The sequence below is a fragment of the Chiloscyllium plagiosum genome, chromosome 6, assembly GCF_004010195.1.
Source record: "Chiloscyllium plagiosum isolate BGI_BamShark_2017 chromosome 6, ASM401019v2, whole genome shotgun sequence".
Taxonomy (NCBI): domain Eukaryota; kingdom Metazoa; phylum Chordata; class Chondrichthyes; order Orectolobiformes; family Hemiscylliidae; genus Chiloscyllium; species Chiloscyllium plagiosum.
In genome coordinates, this window is record NC_057715.1 from 80,542,549 (window position 1) to 80,562,187 (window position 19,639).

General features: G+C 40.5%; 1 protein-coding gene across 6 annotated transcripts in view; it reads left to right on the plus strand.

Moving 5' to 3' along the window:
* Positions 1-19,002, plus strand: part of LOC122550753 (anoctamin-7-like) — an 81,613-nt gene extending 62,611 nt beyond the window's left edge. For 2 of the 6 annotated variants that reach the window (XM_043691959.1, XM_043691964.1), the window contains 4 exons: positions 4,811-4,944; positions 7,192-7,272; positions 10,256-10,303; positions 18,643-19,002. In XM_043691959.1, coding sequence (XP_043547894.1) covers positions 4,811-4,944; positions 7,192-7,272; positions 10,256-10,303; positions 18,643-18,747 — 368 coding nt within the window. In that variant the 3' untranslated portion in view covers positions 18,748-19,002. Of the gene's footprint in view, positions 1-4,810; positions 4,945-7,191; positions 7,274-10,255; positions 10,304-11,708; positions 17,100-18,642 lie in introns of those variants that run through there. The other 4 variants (XM_043691961.1, XM_043691963.1, XM_043691960.1 and 1 more) reach the window with 4 other exon arrangements.
* The last annotated feature ends 637 nt before the right edge of the window (positions 19,003-19,639 follow it).

Here is a 19,639-nt window from a genome sequence, read left to right on the forward strand (position 1 = left end):
CCTTCTTTGCTGAGTGAGACTGCTGATGGCTAATCTTGCTGTCCACCTCACCCGACCCACAACAAACCCTGTGGACAGTGCCAATAGATCAGCTCTCATCATCCCTCTCTATATCTCCCTCCAGAACTTCCATTCACTTGTGCTGTCCATGAACTAATTGTGGATGATTGCATTGACATCATGACCTTGTTGAAACCTTCCCCTTTAATGAAGGGCCCAACATTATCTACTACTTCTCTTGTCAAGAATAATATGGTGGCAGTATCTCACTTTTTTCTAAATCTCTCATTGCCCTTTCATCATTCTTTACTGTCCTCCTAAACACTTTGAAGTGTTTTTCACTAAAGATGATGTATTGCTTTCCACATTTAACCTCTGCAGTGAGTGACTTATTATCATTGATGAATTCAATTATCTAAATATTCCCTTGCTCTTGAAATCACTGCCCCATATCCTCCCCAACATCTCTATCTCTCCAGGTCAATTCCCAATTCACTGTCAACCTCCTTGACCTTATCAACTCACATGGTCTTACTAATCCCATTACATCAATTAGTTAAAGCCATTACTGATTATTTTCATGTAAAACTCATCATTCACATTCTCCTTTCATATTCCCAACTCTCTGAATCCTTCTGAAATCACCTCTGGAAAAAAAAATCCCACACATCATTTATGATTGCATTTTTAAAATCCCAACCACTAACCTTTGACCCTTCATTCACTACAACATTGCTGCAGCTAGTAATTTGCTCAACTTCATCTTCTGGCAACCACTTACTCTGAAAAACTCATTGTTGCTTAGGACCGAACAGCATCTCAGGGCATGATCTATCAGACACACCCCTCATTTATGAGCTTTGGCATCTGGCATTCGCCAACCCCTTGTGACCATCATGGCATCCTTCTGATAAACTTGCACACTGCTCAGGAAGTACAGGCTATAGGGCACACCAATAATTTGCTTTGCAAGGCTGTAGGCAGGGATGCCACAATCAGGCACAATCACCCAGCTCACAGATTGGACTCAGCTGCATCTCAGGGCTGCTTACTTGCTCTCTTAGCATTTCTCAAGTAGCGCCAACTCGCACTCTCACAGCATTCATGCTTTGGCTTGCTTTCCTCTGCAAATTATCACAAAAGATATAACCAGAGAGTTTGCCTTGCTAGTCAGCAGTACTCAGCCAAGAGGATGGGCATCTTGCTGCGTGGCAGTGAGCTACATCAATCTCATATCTGTACAACCTGCCAGCAGCTTCTGAGGCAAACACACTGCAGGTATAGCAAGAAATCAGCAATGCCTCAAAGTCTTAGAGGAATAGTCCATGGAGGCACCAATCAGTCAGGAGTCTTGGCACAGTAAGTCAAGTGCAGTCTATAATACCATTCCAGAGGACAGACTACAGTCTGGCATTCGGTCAAGGTGTTCTTAGTCAGAAATTCATGCCTCTGCAGTGGAGGGAGTGGGTCAGTTACCTGGCATGGTTGTCTCATCTGCCAGGGGCTGGGGGGAAAGTTGAATGGGTGCAAACTCATGTAGGCAGGTTGGATAAGGATCACAGGTTGGGCTACCAGGATACTCAGAGCCTCACCAATGTGTCAAGGTGGAGGCTGGACATCACTAATTGAAGATCACTCACTTTTGCCTTCCATTGTGCTGGAAATTGTAAGTATGCAATGGAAAAAAGTGGCTGTGAATACATAAAAGTGTGGAAGATCCACCAGTGTGAGGATGTTTAAAAGGAAAGAGCATTGCATATAGACCCATGCACTGTACAGGACATAGACCTACAGGATCCAAAATCCCTGGCCAGCCTAATGTATTGGCTCCCTGTTAATTAAAATCCTCCTGGCCACAGACATCAATGACCACTTCATTCACACCAACACCTTTGAAAACATATCAGGAAAAGAACAGTGACGTTGTAAGATGGGAGGAAATGGTGTCAGCAGGCCCCAATGACATGTATATGCCTTGTTCCTCCAATTTATTGATGCCTTGGCAGGTTCTCCTCACAAACATCAATTTATGGTACATTGTATATGTGGCCTTGAATTCTGTTTCTTGTTAAAACAGTTGCCTTCAGGGTTGTACTTAAAGAAAACAACCAAATATAAGGTAAATACAGTGCAATTTATAGGAATGTGCCAAATAATGTACAGTGCATTGTTACATGTGCTACAGAAGTGCCCTCAATAAGCTTTCCTCTTCCTCTCCCTCTCCCTGTGTGAGTGCACTCCCTGGTTATGCAGCTAGGGTGGAAGGAGCATGCTCAGTAGTGGAGCCAGGTCGAGCAACACCAGGGCTGTTTGTGTCTCTGAATGGGCCAAAACGTTTGATGGTTTTCTTGTCAGAACGGCACTCCTCAGCATAAGCATCCAAGGGATGGAGTGGGGTAGGGGCAAGGTGGAGGTGGAGAGTGTCCTGGGTGGATACTTCTGAGGGACCTCTGTATAGTTCCCCAACTAGCCATGTGTCTCCCGGCACTGCCCTATCTGCTGGCATAAAACCTGGAGTGCTCACCATGAGACCGTTCCTCTGGACCATTATGATGGACAAGACTGCCAGGGTCCGGTGGTGTGGCCTCCTCTACCAGTCCTCTGGGAAGAGGAGTCGTCTCCTTTGTACCAGCCCCTCAACCATGACCTGCAGGTCCCTGTCAGAGTATCGTGATGCCATCTCCCTTATCTCAGATACTTCAGGAAACATTCCTGACCAAGCTGGGCAGCTTCGGAATGCCTGTCCGCATCCAAGTGTACCGGAGCCTTTTAAAAATGATGCAGGAACCAGGGATGCCAGACTTTGGCCAGACGTTTGCTGAGTGGCAATTTGTTCGAGGAATGGCATGTGGTAAGAAGGTGCCACAGTCAGATGTTTTGGATGCCATAGGGACTGCGTAGATTTTTAATGAGTTGGGTTTGGTAAGATCCGATGAGAAATCTTGCTAGGCGTCATGGCACGATCCCTCCAAATGTCCCATTGTATCTTACACTTGGTCAAAAGGATGCAAGATTCAGCCCTTCGTATCAGTGAATAATGGTAGTTCCTCTGTTGGATTATTGTGTGTAAAATCATTGGTACTAATTCAAATAGAAACCAACTGACAACACAGAGTTCATTTGTCATTCTCCTTTATTTATCCAATTAGTCACTTCATTGTAACTCTATTTATCTGTGTTCTTAGTTTACCTTGAGTGGCCATGCTTTTTCTGGTGGCCTGCTGCTCAGTTTTGTATTTTTGTCCAGCACATACTGAAATATATCGTGAAATGTTGATGTTGACTCACAAACTGTTTTAATTAATACAGGTCTATATTCCCAGGCTGCTCATTCTCCTCCATGATTTGGAGATGCCAGTGTTGGACTGGGGTGTACAAAGTTAAAAATCACACAACACCAGGTTATAGTCCAACAGATTTAATTGGAAGCACACTAGCTTTCGGAGCGATGCTCCTTCATCAGGTGATAGTGGAGGGCTCGATCGTAACACAGAATTTATAGCAAAGATTTGCTGTGTGATGTAACTGAAATTATACATTGAAAAATTGATTGTCTATTAAGCCTTTCATCTATTAGAATAAAGTGATAGTTTCACTTCTTTCATGTGTAAATCACAAAACCTTTTTTTTAAAGTTGCATTCTCGGGTTAGCTGTTAACAATGGTGATAGCTAGACAATATGTTGAAGGTGTTAGCCCCCTGTGTTCTCTGTCTATGCCATGATGTTTAGATTGATTCTAATCTAAACAGTGAGATAACAGAGTTTTACATAAATTCATGCAGTTTTTGAGCTCAGAGTTCTACATGAATGCATGCAGTTTTTGAGCAAAGTGCAATGTAACTCTGCAAGTACAAATTCACCCCACAAAGTATATGTGTGCATGTGGGTCTTTGTCAGTCTGTGTGTGTGTGTCTGTGTGTGTCTGTCTGGGGTGGGGGTTGTGAGTCTGAGAAAGTGTGTGAGTGTGTGTGTGTGTGTATTGAGTGCAGAGCGTCTTAAGTCTGTGAAGGGGTGCATGTGGGGGTGTGTGTCTGTGTGTACCTGTGTCCGTGTGTATGTGAGAGAGTGTGTGTGTGTGTGTGTAGGAATATCTGAGTGTGTGTGTGTAGTGCAATGGTGATCACCTGTAATGTGACATGAACCCAAGGTCCCGGTTGAGGCCCTCCCTATGGGTACCGAACTTAGCTATCAGCCTCTGCTCAGCCACTTTCCTCTGCTGCCTGTCCCAAAGTCTACCTTGGAGGATGGTCACCCGAAGGTCCGAGGCTGAATGTCCTGGACACGGTTCATCTGTATTCTAACAGATGAAAGGCTTAACAGACAATCAATTTTTCAATGTATAATTTCAGTTACATCACGCAGCAAATTTTTGCTATAAATTCTGTGTTACGATCGAGCCCTCCACTATCACCTGATGAAGGAGCGTCGCTCCGAAAGCCAGTGTGCTTCCAATTAAACCTGTTGGACTATAACCTGGTGTTGTGATTTTTAACTTCATTCTCCTCCAGGCTGGCATGTTTGAAGTATTATGCTTATGTTTGCAATATTTTCTTCCAATGATAAGATCACTAAAAATCCTTTCTTTGCCTTAACACTTTCTCTTTTTTGTTTTTAGCTTTAGTTAGCTATAATATGGATGACTATTAATTATCCTGTTCTTAAATAAATTTTCAATTTTTAGCTCAATTCTGTGTAGTTAATTTATTTAAGACTTAACAGGAAAGTATATCCCAGTGAAATGCTGGTGCACCATGTATTTACTCTGGTTTGTGATATGGGTCATGACTAACGTGAAGTGTATGTTGACAGGTCACTGGTTTACAGTATTGGATCTTATAAATAACGTTGCCGTGGTGACCAATGGCTGCATCATTGCATTCACTTCAGAATTCGGGAGGGAGAAGCCCTTTTATCAAAAACTCATCATCCTGATTGGGTTTGAGGTACGGCAATCTTTGAATAGATGCTAAATTAAATAATCTGCTGGATTAAGGTCTGCTACAGCATTTTTGGAAAAAGAAATATGAGCAAAATTTTAATGGAGCTGTAATTTAAAAGGTACGATATCAACGTACATGATTAATCTCCTTACGGATCTGTGTTAGAGAGAACAAGGTTTGTACCTTTTTGATTATTTTGGCCTTTTTAAAAATAATAATGGCAATGACAAATAAAATAGTGGCACAAGAAGCCAGAGAGTGCACTGAGGTGAAATGCTGGCCTTTCACTCTTAGACTTGAACTCCACTGATAAGCTGGAAGTTTTGGCACAGTTCAGTGATTAGCACTGCTGCCTCACAGCGCTAGGGACCCGGGTTTGATTCCAGCCTCGGGTGACTGTCTGTGTGGAGTTTGCAAATTCTCTTTGTGTCAGCGTGGGTTTCCTCCGGGTGCTCCAGTTTCCTCCCACAGTCCAAAGATGTGCAGGTCAGGTGAATTGGCCATGCTAACTTGCCCGTAGTGTCCCTAGTCAGGGGTTAATGTAGAGTAATAGAATAGGGGGAATGAGTTTGGTGGGTTACTCTTCAGAAAGTCAGTGTGGACTTGTTGGGCCGAATGGCCTGTTTCCACACTGTAGGGATTCTAAGTTTCCTTCTGTTGCTAATTTGATTTGCATGTGTTTATTGGTCTGTAGGATGAGAGTATTGCTGACAAGGCCAACATTTGTTGATGATCCCTAATTGCCCTCTTGAACATCTGTACTCCTTGTGGCCTAACTACACTACACAGTTCCATTAGAATAGATGTTACACCATTTTGACCAAATGATAGTGAAAGAACAGTGATATAGTACAAATCAGGTAAGAATGTGCCTTGGAGAGGACCATTCAGGTTGCTATGTTCCCATGTAATTATTATTTCCAGCTGGTAGAGATCATAGATTTTGAAAGTTATTAACGAAGGAAGTTTAGTGAATTGCTGCAATTCATCTCAAGAATGCACTCACAGCTGCCATTGTGCAGTGAGTGTGAATGGAGGGATAGATGAGGTACCAATGAGCTTGCTGAGCTACCTGATGTGTTGTTGGAGCTGCACACATCTAGACAAGTGGAGAATGTTCACAATACTGACTCGTGTCCTGTGGTTGGTGGAAAGATTTTGGGACATCAGTAGATGAGTAACTCGTTGCAGAATTTCCAGCCTCAGGCCTGTTCCTGCAGATACACTATTTTTGTGACTGGTTCAATTCAGTTTCTGTACAGTGGTAACTCCAAGGATATTGTTATCAGAGGATTCAGTAATATAAAAGCACTGACCATCAAAGAACAACATTTAGATTCTTTCTTCTTGGAGATATTCATTGCCTGACACTTGCATGGTATGAATGTTGCCAGCCACTCATCAGTCAAAGAAGGAATGGTATTCAGATCTTGCTAGATGTGAATGTGGACTGCTTACTAGTGAACACCATCTGCTGGCGGTTCAGTCTTGCAGCTATGCTCTTCAGATGCAAACAGCTTGGTCAGTAGTAGTGCTGTTACCACACTTCATAATCTACATACTGGAAATATATTTTGACTGATGTAATAAATACCATCTACTGTAGTGCTATTTCAAGACCTTTCCTCCTATTAGCATCTTGCCTATCTGATATGCTCGGAATGTTTATTATGTCCTCTACCATTGCAAAGTATTGACTTGAATCATTTGCTATTTTGCTGTTCTGTAATCAAATCCCCCGTCACATCCTCCAAGGATCCCACACTCACTGTAACTGTTTTTAACATCTATCTAAGGAAGCCCCTTCCTTGGACACCTGGTCCATCTACCCAGCCAGGCTGAAAATACGAAGAGTGGCCAGCTTTTCTTAACCGTTGGCTTCGTAGAGTTAGGCTTTCTCCCATTATCTGCCACAAACCAGGGACAAAAGTCATGGTTTAGCGTTTTATTGGAGATTTATTAATAAATTGATTTTAAATTTCATCAGCTGTTAAATGATCTGCTGTAACATCCTCCAATTTAAACTGGGTTACATGCATTTGGTTCCATCTGCAGTAAGTTTGATCTTAAATATGTCATATTTTAAATGTAAGTGCTATTTGTATTGGTATAATAATTAAATAGTTTTTGGTGATCTACATACTGGAAATATATGTCGACTGATGTAATAAATACCCCATCTACTGTAGTGCTATTTCAAGAAATATTGTGTAGTCAAATTAGTAAGAGAATATATTTTGTATCTTTCAGCATCTTGTGTTTGTAGTGAAATTTCTGCTGTCAACTTTGATGCCAAATGTTTCTCGGCAGATACGCCTGGCAATGATTGAGGTAATTCTTTGGCAAAGTAGCAATCTAAAATCCTTTGAGTTATAAGTGAAAGTTGTCTATATCTTACAGCATTGAATTTGTGTGGTGAACTGTAGGGAATTGTGCATGTTTATGCTAAAAGAACACACACACTAAGGCAACACATCAGAAAAGCTCTAAATCTCTAAAGTACCATATGGTCACTGTGCTTGTTATCAAATATAAAAATATGGAATTATTAAATCAGATTGTAACACTTAAGGAATCAATTCAGCCCATCTTGTCTCTGCAAGAACATGTCACCTAATAACTTTCCTCTGCTGTTCTGTAGCCCTGCAAAAGTTTCTTCTTCCATTAATAACACAATTATTTTCAAAGATACTATTGAATTGGCCTCCACCATAGTCTCGAGCAATGCATTCCAAATACTGACGACATGTGTGTTTAAAAAAAAAACTGCATGTGGCTGTTGCTTCTTTTGCGAATTACCTTAAATCTGTATCTTCAGGCTCCCCATCCTTTCTGTAACTTCAGTGATTTTGGATCCATGTTGCTACTATCACTTTAATTCCTTAGGTTTAACTTTGCTCACAAGTCTGCTGCTTGCCACTTTACCAAATGCCTTTTTATGATCATAGCACATGATAATAATATTACATCAAACCTTCAATTACCTTCTCTATAACCTCATCAAAAAATTGAAGCTAATTAATAAAACACAATTTTCCCTTAACATTGTGGGTGGCGCGGTGGCTCAGTGGTTAGCACTGCTGCCTCACAGTGCCAGCGACCTAGGTTCGATTCCAGCCTCGGACAAATGTCTGTGTGGAGTTTGCACACATTCTCCCTGTGTCTGTGTGGGTTTCCTCCCACATGTGCAGGTTAGGTGAATTGCCCATAGTGTTCAGGGGTGTGTACATTAGATGTATTAGTAAAGGGTAAATGTAGAGTAGTAGGATGGGGGATTGGGTCTGGGTGGGATACCCCCTGAAGGGTCAGTGTGGACTTGTTGGACCGAAGGGCCTGTTTCCACACCTCTGGGATTCTATATCTGTTCTGACTTTTCCTAATTAACCCACATTTAAGCAAGTCACTGTCAATTCTATCTCATAATGTAATTATTAAAAGCTACCTTACACCAAGGCTGAACTGACTGGTCTTAGTTGTTGGACTTTTTTGAACAAGGGAATATCATTTATAATGAGCCCATCCTCTGGCACCTCCCCTGCGTCTTATGAGAATTATAAAATTATGGCAATTGGCCACACAATTTCCTTCTTTCCCTCCCTCAGTATCCTTGGATGCATTTCATCTGGACTTTGCAACTTATCAACTTGAATTCAAGCCAGCCTAACAGTTACATTGTGGGCTGAAGGGCCTGTTCCAGTTCTATGTGAAAGTGAGGACTGCAGATGCTGGAGATTAGAATCAAGATTAGAGTGGTGCTGGAAAAGCACAGCAGGTCAGGCAGCATCTGAGGAACAGGAAAATGGACATTTGGGGCAAAAGCCCTTCAGGAAGGACTTTTGCCCGAAACGTTGATTTTCCTGTTACTCGGATGCTGCCTGCCCTGCTGTGCTTTTCCTGCAATACTCTAATCTTGACTCTGTTCCAGTTCTATGTTTGACCTTCCCCTTTATTCATTTCTAACCCAGCCAGTGTCTGTGCAAAGTTTTTATTTTGTTACGTCCTCTTCCAATATGATTTGGGCAGTATCTTTTTGATAAAGTTCGATGTAAAGTAATCATTTACTATCTCAGCAATGCCTCCTGCCTCAAATATAAATCTCCTTTCAGATCTCTAATCGACCCTCGTCCTTCTGTTAGTATTTATGGATGCTTATAAAATAAATTATGTTACATATTTTTGTATTACTTCTCAATATCTTGTGATGCACCATCTTCACTCCTCTTATTTGTTTTATGAATTCCTGTCTGTACTTTTCAATATTGAGCCTAATTCTCAGTTGTTTTAATCACTCAACAGCCACTTTTTTGGCCTGTTTCATCTTAACTTTCTATTTATTTCTTTATTCAGGGTATTCTGGATTTGTTACCATGATCTTTGACGCTCAAACAAATGTAACGTGACTATACTCGAATTATCATTTCTTTAAACGCAGTCAATAGTTCATTGCAGTTTTGCCTGCTAACCTTTGATTCCACTTTATCTGGGACAGGTCTCTTCTCATCTCATTTAATTCCCAAGTAATTATTTTTATTCTGCATTGTGCCTTGGCCCTCCTCTTTCCTGCTACCAGCTCCCTCCACCAGGTACCGAGTGTTTTGAAATGAGGGAAAAAACCCTTTCTCCTGAGATCTGCAAGTGACTCCAATAGATTTTACTTGGTGGGTTTCTGGTACAGAGAATTACCAGCCCGTTACTGAGTTCATACCAACACTAGTGGGATGAAGTCCTTCTGGGTCTCAATTGGTAGCCAGGCAGGAAGGTCTGTGGGCATCAGGGCAGAGACAGAAAGGTGGCAGAACTCTCCCATCCAATTAAAAGTCCCCTTGCCATGCACATTGAGGGAATGTATGAAATTCTGCCAGTGGACCTGAGCTACTTTGCCATTCTGTATTTATGATCTAATAAACTTACTGCTTAAATAAATAAAACCAACAGCTACTCACCTGATGAGCTGCTCCTCTTCTGTGTTACTGAGATTATCTTTATATATTTGCTTATTATTGTTTAAAACCCTGAGAGTATAACATGTAGAAGATTGTTTTAGATTTAGTTTAAAGATCTCCAGCATACTTATTCCAACCTGCTTTCTCTCTCTCCACACTATTTCTATCGTGTTATCCTATTCATACCCACATAATGATTTCTCCTGCGTATTTTTAGCCAAATCACAGCCGGATTCAAGGAAAACTCCAAAATTAATATGTTTTTAGTTCCAGAGTAATTTTGTTAACATTTCTGTTTCTATTGTACATTTCTGACTATGCACAGATGAACAGTGTTAAACAACAGAATTGCATCTCTATTGTTCCACTAGGAAAAAAGGAAAGCAAAAGAAATAGAAAATGACAAGGCAAGGCAACATGTAAGTTGCTGAAATATTTATTTTGTATTTGCAATAATCAAATTTGTGTTTACTGATCACTTCATAGCTTAATGTTTAATATAATTTTATGGGGCTTTCTATGCATTGGAAAGCATGGTGACGTCAGCAATTGTAAGAACAGAATACATGGTTATCAATGAAAACCATCATATCCATTGTTCAATTGTGGTAGAGATTTTCAACCTCAAATTTGATGAAACCAGTTCTATCAACTTTTACAATCCATAAGTAATAGTACTTAATTATCACAATTACCATTTATTGTATAAAGTACAAATTAATACTAAACATTGCCCTGACGTATTAGCTGTCATTCCTTAGTACCCTTACTAGAAGTTTGTGAAGTGAAGATTTATGCCAGATACATGGAACAGAAACTTAATGGTCCCTGGTGGCAGCCTGCTCTAGACACATTCACGTTTTTAGGGGAGGAGCTGGGTGCTCCTGGATTTCTGGCTCTTTGTAAGATCAGTCAATGGGTTTGAGAGGTCAGCTTCTTTCTCCCACCTGCCCTTCAAATCATGAGCCCTCCCATCTGTCTCATTCTCCCACCCAAATCCCACTGTGACCCCTTCCCCTGGCACTTATGTGCATCCTGGCTCAGACTCTGGCGAGTACTTGTAGTCCCAGCGGTGGCCACTGCTCTCAGTGGCACTGTTGTTGCTCTGGTGGAAATTCTATCTCAGAACGCTATTGGCAAATCTGATTGGCTGGCAGTTTGGTGAAAAGGGATTTTGGGCGGAGTGAAGGACTGAAAGTTTTGTCTCCAGCCACCTACGTTTCTAGGAAAGTGAGATGGCTGTGGGACATCCCTGATTGGTGTGTGTGCATTCCCTGCCTAAGCAGGATGGGAAATCCTGTAATTTAAGCCACTGAGGCATTTAATTCACTGAAGAACAATAAGGTACATTGTGAGAGCTGTCATCTTTCAGTTAAGTGACAAAACCTAGATCCTGTCTGCTCTAACAAGGGATAAAAGGTCCCACAAAACTATTTGAAGATTACCAATGTTCTCCCGGCCTCATTAGCTCCCTTAACAGCATCCTTTATCTACTTGCTATGTGTGAGATCTTACAATCAGAAATTGTTGTATTTTTCTAATTTACAGCAGTTACTGTGCTGCTGTGCTATTACATTAACTGAGAAGCTCTGAGAAGTTATCAAAAATTACCTCACAAAATGGAAACTGGACTTTTTACTTGTGCTTCAGCTAATCTAAATATCAGAGGATTTGTTTTGTTCTTCTTGATGATAAGAATATACTTGTATTTTTGTACCATCTTTTAACATCAGGAATTTTTTGTTGGACAGAATTTCATGACAACAGTGGACCAGTTGTTAGAAAAGATGAGCTAATAAACATTTCTTTTTATATTACAATTAGGACACATTGCAAGAATTTTGCAGAAAACACAAATATTGCTAATGATTTTGAACAGCAGACAGAAGTTTTGAAGTGATACCAAAACCAGGGCATTGTTTCTGTTCACAGGCTTTTCATGGCACTAATGATTGCATTTGAACCTTTTAAAAGGACATAAGAAGAGAATATGTTAAAACTAGAGAAGTGTAAGTCATTCCACTGAAAGTGATGGGCAACATGAAAACATGAATGAGAAAATCAACAAATAAAAATTCTAGTGCCATGTTAACAATAATTTTAACATTTAGATGTGTTACAAAAAGAGACCCAAGAAATGCCAAATAAGTTTTTAACTGATGCCATGGAAAGAGTTACAGTGGCAATTTGGGAGGTGGAGAATAGATCTCTCAATTGCAGCGTGGATGTAAAGCTTCCTTTACCCAGTACCAATCAATTATACAAAGTTACATTGTTGCATACAGACAGCACTAGCCACACTAATGTAATGCTTATAATTGTGCGTCCAATGCCAGTTAACAATAATTTGGATTACTGCATCTTTTAAAGACAAATGTTCTATGGTTGGATTGGGTGCTGGAAGTAATTCTACAATGATTTGGGCATGTGAAATCCCTAACATTAACACCAAATGGTAGAGTGGGGACTTTAAGATTTCCCATACTGTACCAGAGATCTTGGTCAAGAAGTTGCAGGGGAGAAGAAATATCTATGCACAGAGAACCAGGAAACCTTTCAGGCAAATTCTTCAAAGTTAGCTGAGATGAGCAATGCTGGGTGTCAAGACCAGACCTGGATATAGTGCCACAAAAAGCTCAGTAACTTTGCCAGCGTGTTTTCAAATGCTGGTATCCGACCAAGTGAACCATTATCCTCAGCCACCACGCTATACAATACCACACCCCTAACAGTCACCTGCCTACAGTGTCTGTCAATCAGGACTCATACCCAACATTAATAATCTTCACTTCACTTTTAAACATTTTAGCAGTGCCTCAAGCCTTACAGACACATTGGCCAAGTTGATTGCATTAAGTTCACTGGCATACTTCCCTCTCTCAGAGCATGACTTGAGGGCGGGTGCTATTGTGTCTTGAAGCACAGTTTGGAGTGCAGTTGTTTGCAGTTTACCTAAATAGGGAAAGAAATTGAACAGTTACGATTATCATTGCTGAATACTTTCATTAGACAAGGAGTACACAAGTCTAAAAGACATCTATCAAAGTGAAATAACTGCACAGAGGCCAATACCAAGTCACTTTTTGTTTACACAAGCACAGTACGTAGTCTCTGAATAGTTAGCTCTGAGCCAGTCCCTAGAATAATGAGATTCTCTGAGTCTCCTGTTTATATCTGTCAGCTAGGACTCCCTGATTGGGGCAGTTAACCTGGGCCAATCAGGCATCTCACAATCAACAAGATCCACCTGGCCAACCTCGTTTCAATCACTACATCCCTCCCCCGCCACGTCCAGGGATGTAGACCTGTTCTTTTTCTCGTAGCTTCTTCTGGGACGTTTTTGCCCGAGGTCGGGTTTCTCTGACTCTGACTTGGACCCAGACATCATGCACTGGACTGTAGCCTATCTTTTGTACCTGGAGTGTCTCAGAAGCATTTCCTCCTCTTCTTCCGGCGAAAATGGTATTACTGCTGCATCCTTCATGGTATCTGAGGTTTCTTCAACACTAGGTGGAGGGGGAAGAACCGACAGTTTCTGACAGGCCTTCTGGCTGTTCTTAAGGGCCAGGCATGTTTTGCTCCTGTCGCGTTTGTGTGGTAGCAACTTTCATATGATCCACAAGTTTGTTCAGGACTGCCTCTCCTACATGAACTTGTATGTCTTGGGACCTGACCTCACATCAGCCTTGCCTTTTACCTATACACTGCCATTTCCATGGTTCCGGCAGTAAATGTCATCCCCTGAAATAATAAACTGTCTCTCTCTCTCTCTCAGACGAGGCATGTGGTAGGCATTGGCGTACCTGACACGCTGTTTCATCCTCCCACCCAGGTCCAGGAATATCACTTTTAACCTGGTACAGAGTTTCCTCCCCATCAGAAACTCTGCTGGAGCTGTTGTTGTTGTTTCATGAGGGGTGGTCCTATAATCAAACAGGAACCATGACAGTTTGGTATCAAGTGAAACTGTAGACTGTTTCTTTAAGCCTGCCTTCAAAGTTTGGACTACTCTTTCCATTGCACAGTTGTAGTATCTGTTTGAAGTTCAATTAGGCTTCAGCTAGTAGGCACTTTTGCCTGGTTACATCATTAATCCCTCATACCAAATGGTGTCTCAGCATTTTATTCAGGGTTAACCCAAAATCAGATGCCTCTGTCAGTCATTTTAACCTCATCAAAAATTCTGATAAAGTTTCTCCTGGTTCTTGGACTGGTGAATAAAACTGACAACATTTCAGAATTACAGGAGACTTGGGGTCACACTATTCCTTAACTAAATCTGTCAATTCTTGAAAGGTGTTAGTATCTGGTGCCTCAGGGAAGGTTAGGCTTCTAATACCCAAAAAAGCTGCAGGTCAGCAAGCAGTAAGAAGAATTACTCATTGCTTTTCCTCTGCCCTGATGTCATCTGCCCAGAAGAATTAATGCACTCTTTCCACATAGTGGGGCAGGACCAAACAAGCTTCCCAAATAAATGCATGATGCCAGAAATGTTTACTCCAACTGAAAAAAAGATTGCAGCAAGTGAATTTTCTTCAGGAGCATGCTTGCCACTGAACTAACTACACAGAGGCTGGTATCCCACTATCCAACTAGCTCAGTACCAATCCCTAGAATGAGGAGAATCTAAGACTCCTGTCAGCCAGGGCTCCCCAATTGGATTGTTAACCTGGGCCAATCAGGGATCCCATACTCAATGGGATTCTCCTCGCCAACCTTGTTCCAATCACTACACAAAAAAGCTGGTTTCAAAAGACCACAGATAAAGCTGTGCAATGATAACCTTGATTCCTTGGGAAGTACAGAAGGAGAACTTTAGCCCTGTTTCATCTGCTGAACGCTGTGCCTGGCTGTTAGGTAAGCACAGAGCAGGTAAGGACCAAGCAAGGTTAGGCAGTGAAAATCTCTGTGGTTAATAAATTGTTAGTACTCACAGTCAGATGTACATTGGCCACTTAAATAGATATATGAAGGTGCCCGAGAAATCCTGACTTGCAAGAGTAAGGGAGAAATCAAAACGTAAATACCTGTTATATGCTTACAATATTTCTTCTCATTTTGGACTCAGGAAAAGATAGACATAAATGTATACATCCCTGAAGAGATATCCGATCTGCACTGAAATTGAATAAATTAGGAGCTGTACGTGAGGATTGACATGATCTTATCAAAATTAAATATGTATGATGCAAACTAAAGGAACAAAGAAAAATTAAAATACTGGAGATATTGAAAATGTGACTTGGTCCCTGACTGCGAAAGCCCGAGGCAGTGGGGAATCTTGTCTGCCTCCTGTTCAAAGATGGAAAATAAAACTTTGCTCACCTCAGCTTTTTTTTTAGTGTGCAATGTTTGCAAGTGACTCCCTTTCTAGATTCTGATTGGCCTGCTGTGTGTTTCCTGTATTTGTTACGTCATACTTGCAGTATTATTCTTTCAATGTTGTGAAAATGAGCCACTTCATTTTAGCAAAATCACAAATTAGGTTAGGCACAATTATCTATACTGAAATAGGATATTTCAGAAGTATGTAAAGTAAGGGTTTGGGATGCCAGTTCAAGAAATCATGTTTGATGCAAAAGCTCACATTCAATCCGTATGGATGCAACAATATGCACAAAATTGTTCGGGTTGCTGGGTGCAATGCAAAGATGTTCATGAAGATTTCTTCTGCTCAGTACTTTTCATGACCAACAGCATAGTTTCAAAGCAGGATGTATTGGACTTGCAATTACATTGCAAACCTTCCCTAGTTTTAAATGAAATGTTACAGAGATATCCCTAAAGTTTCAGGAGGACCAAGCCTCCATTATTTAGGATTCCACGTGAAGTACAAAGTAAAGCAAATTTTCATAAACACTTTCCGATAATAATGCACAGTAAAAAGCAGAGCAATTCATTCAGAGTAGTCAATACTCTTGATCGTCTATCTGCACCACAACTAAGATCATCTGCTTCCACCTCTGTATCATCACCAACTCTGTCCCTACTCAGTTCCAATATTTCTGAAACACTTATCTATAAGGAATACCTTCAGACTGGACTTTTCCAAAGTTCAACTGGCCAGTCACCTGTATTCTACCCTTCCTACCCTATTTTAAGCCTAACCTAAACCCTCCTTATACTTAAAGTCATCCAAAACTCCCCTGCTCAAGCCCTTTCACCAAACCCTGTTCATCCATTTCTCTCCACTACATTTGCGTGTGTCACTCCCAATCAACATTAGCTCCAATTAAATAACACCTCCAATTTTAAAATCCTAATCCTCATGTACAAAACCTTCAATGACTTTATCTCTTTTACCAGTCCATGACTCTGCAATCTTCCGATATACCTGCACTTCTCCAATTCAGCCCAATAGAGCTCCTGCAGTTGTACTTGCTCCGTCACTGGTGATTGTAACATCACCTTCCCAAGACCTTAGGTCCTCCAATCCTGCACTGAGCTATGCCTCTTCCACCTTGTTTCTCTTTTGTATGGGTCTACCTCTCCGGTCAGGTCTTTTTGTCATTTGCTATGGTTCAGTTTGTGGTTCAATGACAAACTTAGTTTGTTAGCATTCTTATGAATTGCTTTGAGATGTTTTGCTTCATTTAGGTGCCATATAAATGCAAAGAATTGTTGTTAAAACAACATATGTATTTCTTTGCCCCCACCCCCATTGTCGGCTAGGATTGTTAACATCATTATTATTGGAGAAAGCATGGTTTTGTTTTACTTCTGTTTGTGACACGGCCAAGTACATTTTTATTCATTTTAAATATGTCTTATGTTAACACCAGGCCGTGCTCTGTATCTAGTCTTTCATTTCAACTTTAGAAAAGATAGTTAGCAAACCAATGAAAAGGTATTTCTTCCCTCTTAACCCAGCACTAATGCTGACATGCACCACTCACGTATTATCAGATGGGATTCCTGCACTGAGACATAATCACATACCTGGAAATATCTTAATGCTTGTACTTGTAATGTTTACATTGGCAAATAAAATATTTGATCTCAGGTTGTTGAATTTATGCACTTAAAACAATATACTAATAATTAATAAGTTTGCAGTTCGCAGCAACGTTCCTAAAGGTGTATGAAATTCCTATGTGCGTTATTTTCAATACTGTAGTTCAATTCTCTGCATGTAGCATTTGTTAAATGATATATTATTTGTGCCTGTAATGATTTTCCTGCAAACATGAAGAATAAATCAACTTTTCTGATATCTACAATTAAAGGATATGTGAACTATTGTTGAGTACGAGCTCTTCAACACACTCAGCTCATTGTCAGGAAGGGCTGTTCAAAGTGTATTATATTTCAGTAAGATCCAGAGACATATATTATGAAGGTGCTACATATAGTAAGTAGTACTCTGCCAAATTGTGGGAAAATACAGAAACTCTTGAGCTAACTTATTGAAAGCACTGGTGGGATCTCAGAAGCATTTTTCCCTTAGGGCTCCTTGACTGAATTCCCTCAAGTCTGATGGAAGCAAGCTTTCTTGGAGTTATTCAATCAAAGTTCAGTTCTGTTGCTGAATCTTTTCCCCGTCTGGAGTGTTAGTTTCTTTGGGTGATGAGTCCAGTTACTACGTCTGCTCAGTTTTTGTCAGTTCAGATAGTTTTGATTGACGAGTTCAAGGGTTGCATCTGTCAGTGCATATCTTTGGTAGGTTCTGCTTTGCTCATGAGGCATATTGGAATATGGGACCATAGGAACAGGAGTAGACATTTCAATCCATGATTCTGGATTAGTGGTGCTGGAAGAGCACAGGAGTTCAGGCAGCATCCGAGGAGCAGTACTGCTGTGCTCTTCCAGCACCACTAATCCAGAATCTGGTTTCCAGCATCTGCAGTCATTGTTTTTACCTATTTCAATCCTTGAGCCTGTTCTGCAATTCCATGAAATCTGTATCCTAACACCATATCCTTTAGCCCATATCCTTTAATATCTTTGCTTAATAAAAATCTAACATTCTCAGATTTAAAATTAACAACTAATCTAGCATCAACTATCATTTTTGGAAGAGAGTTCTAAATTTCCAAATGCACCCTGTGTATGAAGAAATAGTTCATAACTTCTCTTCTGAATGATCGGGCCCTGGGTTTTGACTATGCCCTTAGTTTGAGAATCACCATTCAGTGGAAATAGTTTCCTTTTATCTACCCTGTCTTTTCCTGTTAATATCTTGAAGACTTCAATCAGATCACCACATAACTTTATAAATTTTAGAGCTTTATTTGTATACTGTCTCCTCTTGGGGTTCAGGTATCATTCTTGTAAACCTGTGATGTAGTCCTCCAAGTTCAATATATCCTTCTTTTGGTGTGGTGAGGGTCCTCCAAGTAGGGTCTAACCAATGGCTACACACACCTATGTGAGGTACAAAGAGGACTGGAGCATACGTGCAGTTATAAATGACTAGTGATGTCAGTGGAGTCTAGTAATCTGTGTGAACAAAGATAATGGAAAGTAAAGGGAGTCCATTGACCAAGTTATCTGGCGAGAGAGATTGGTTTTGTAAGGGATAGGATGGAATTGATAGTGATGGCAAAAGAGGGAGGGGTGGATGAAATGGAATTGGTGAAGTTTAGCAAATAGTGTGGTCAATTCTTTGATAGAATTTATTATTTTTATTATAATTAACTCATTATTTAAAAATGCTTTTCCTTGTACTAAAAATAAAGATTCATTAGTTTTCAATGAAGAAGAATTGGAAAAGAATTGTCAAGTGAATTAAAATAACACATTAGTATTAAATCAACAGATGAATTCACAGAATCCAACAAGATGGATCCGAAAAGTTGTGACTATCATTCCAGTTCTACATGTTACACAGCACCAAGCACAAAGGGAGACATTTAGAACTTGATGAATTGTTGAATAATGATGTGAGATGGGACTAGACACCACATTGTATATGCTGCTACCAATCCTTCTAGGAATACCTTGCTTTCCATGGTCTAATATCATAGGAGACAAATCTCTATAGTGCGGAAAGAGGCCATTAAGCCCATCAAATCAGCATGTCCCTCCAAATGGAATCCCACCCAACCCTTGCATTTACCATGGTTCAACCAACTAGCCTGCACATCCATGGACACTACAAAGCAACTTAGCATGGCCAATCCACCTTCACTGCACGTCTTTGGACTGTAGGAGTAAACCGGAGCACCCACCAGAAACCCACACAGACACAGAGAGTTGCCCAAGGCTGAAATTGAACCTGGGCCCTTGGTGCTGTGAGGCAGCAGTGCTAACCACTGAGCCACCGTGCTGCCCAGGTGAGGATAGCCAACTTTTGGGCTAACTAGAAGAGTTTCTTCGAGAAAACAATGTATAGTTTATTGCATTTATTTAATATTACAACGATATAGAAACTGTTGGGACCTGGCTTTAGATCTGACTCATTCAAGATCCTTAGTTATCGTTGTTGTGATATTATTATTGGACAAGTCAGATCGCAGAATGAAATCTGGCTTATTAGTTGTTTTTTTATTATTTGATACCGTGGCCATTCACTGAAATGAACAGATATTCTGAATGATAAAACAAAAGTTTATAACAGAAAAGGAAAACAAATCAAAATATCTGAATTTAGGACACAATTTAAAACACTTTTAAAGTAAACAGCAAAACAAAAATCTGTTTTCCAATTCCATCACTTTACAACATTTCAAATAACTGCTTCTCCCCAGTTCTGTCCTGTGGAACTGTGAAGTCATCTTATAAAATGGTGAGAACAAGGAATGCTGGTCAATTCT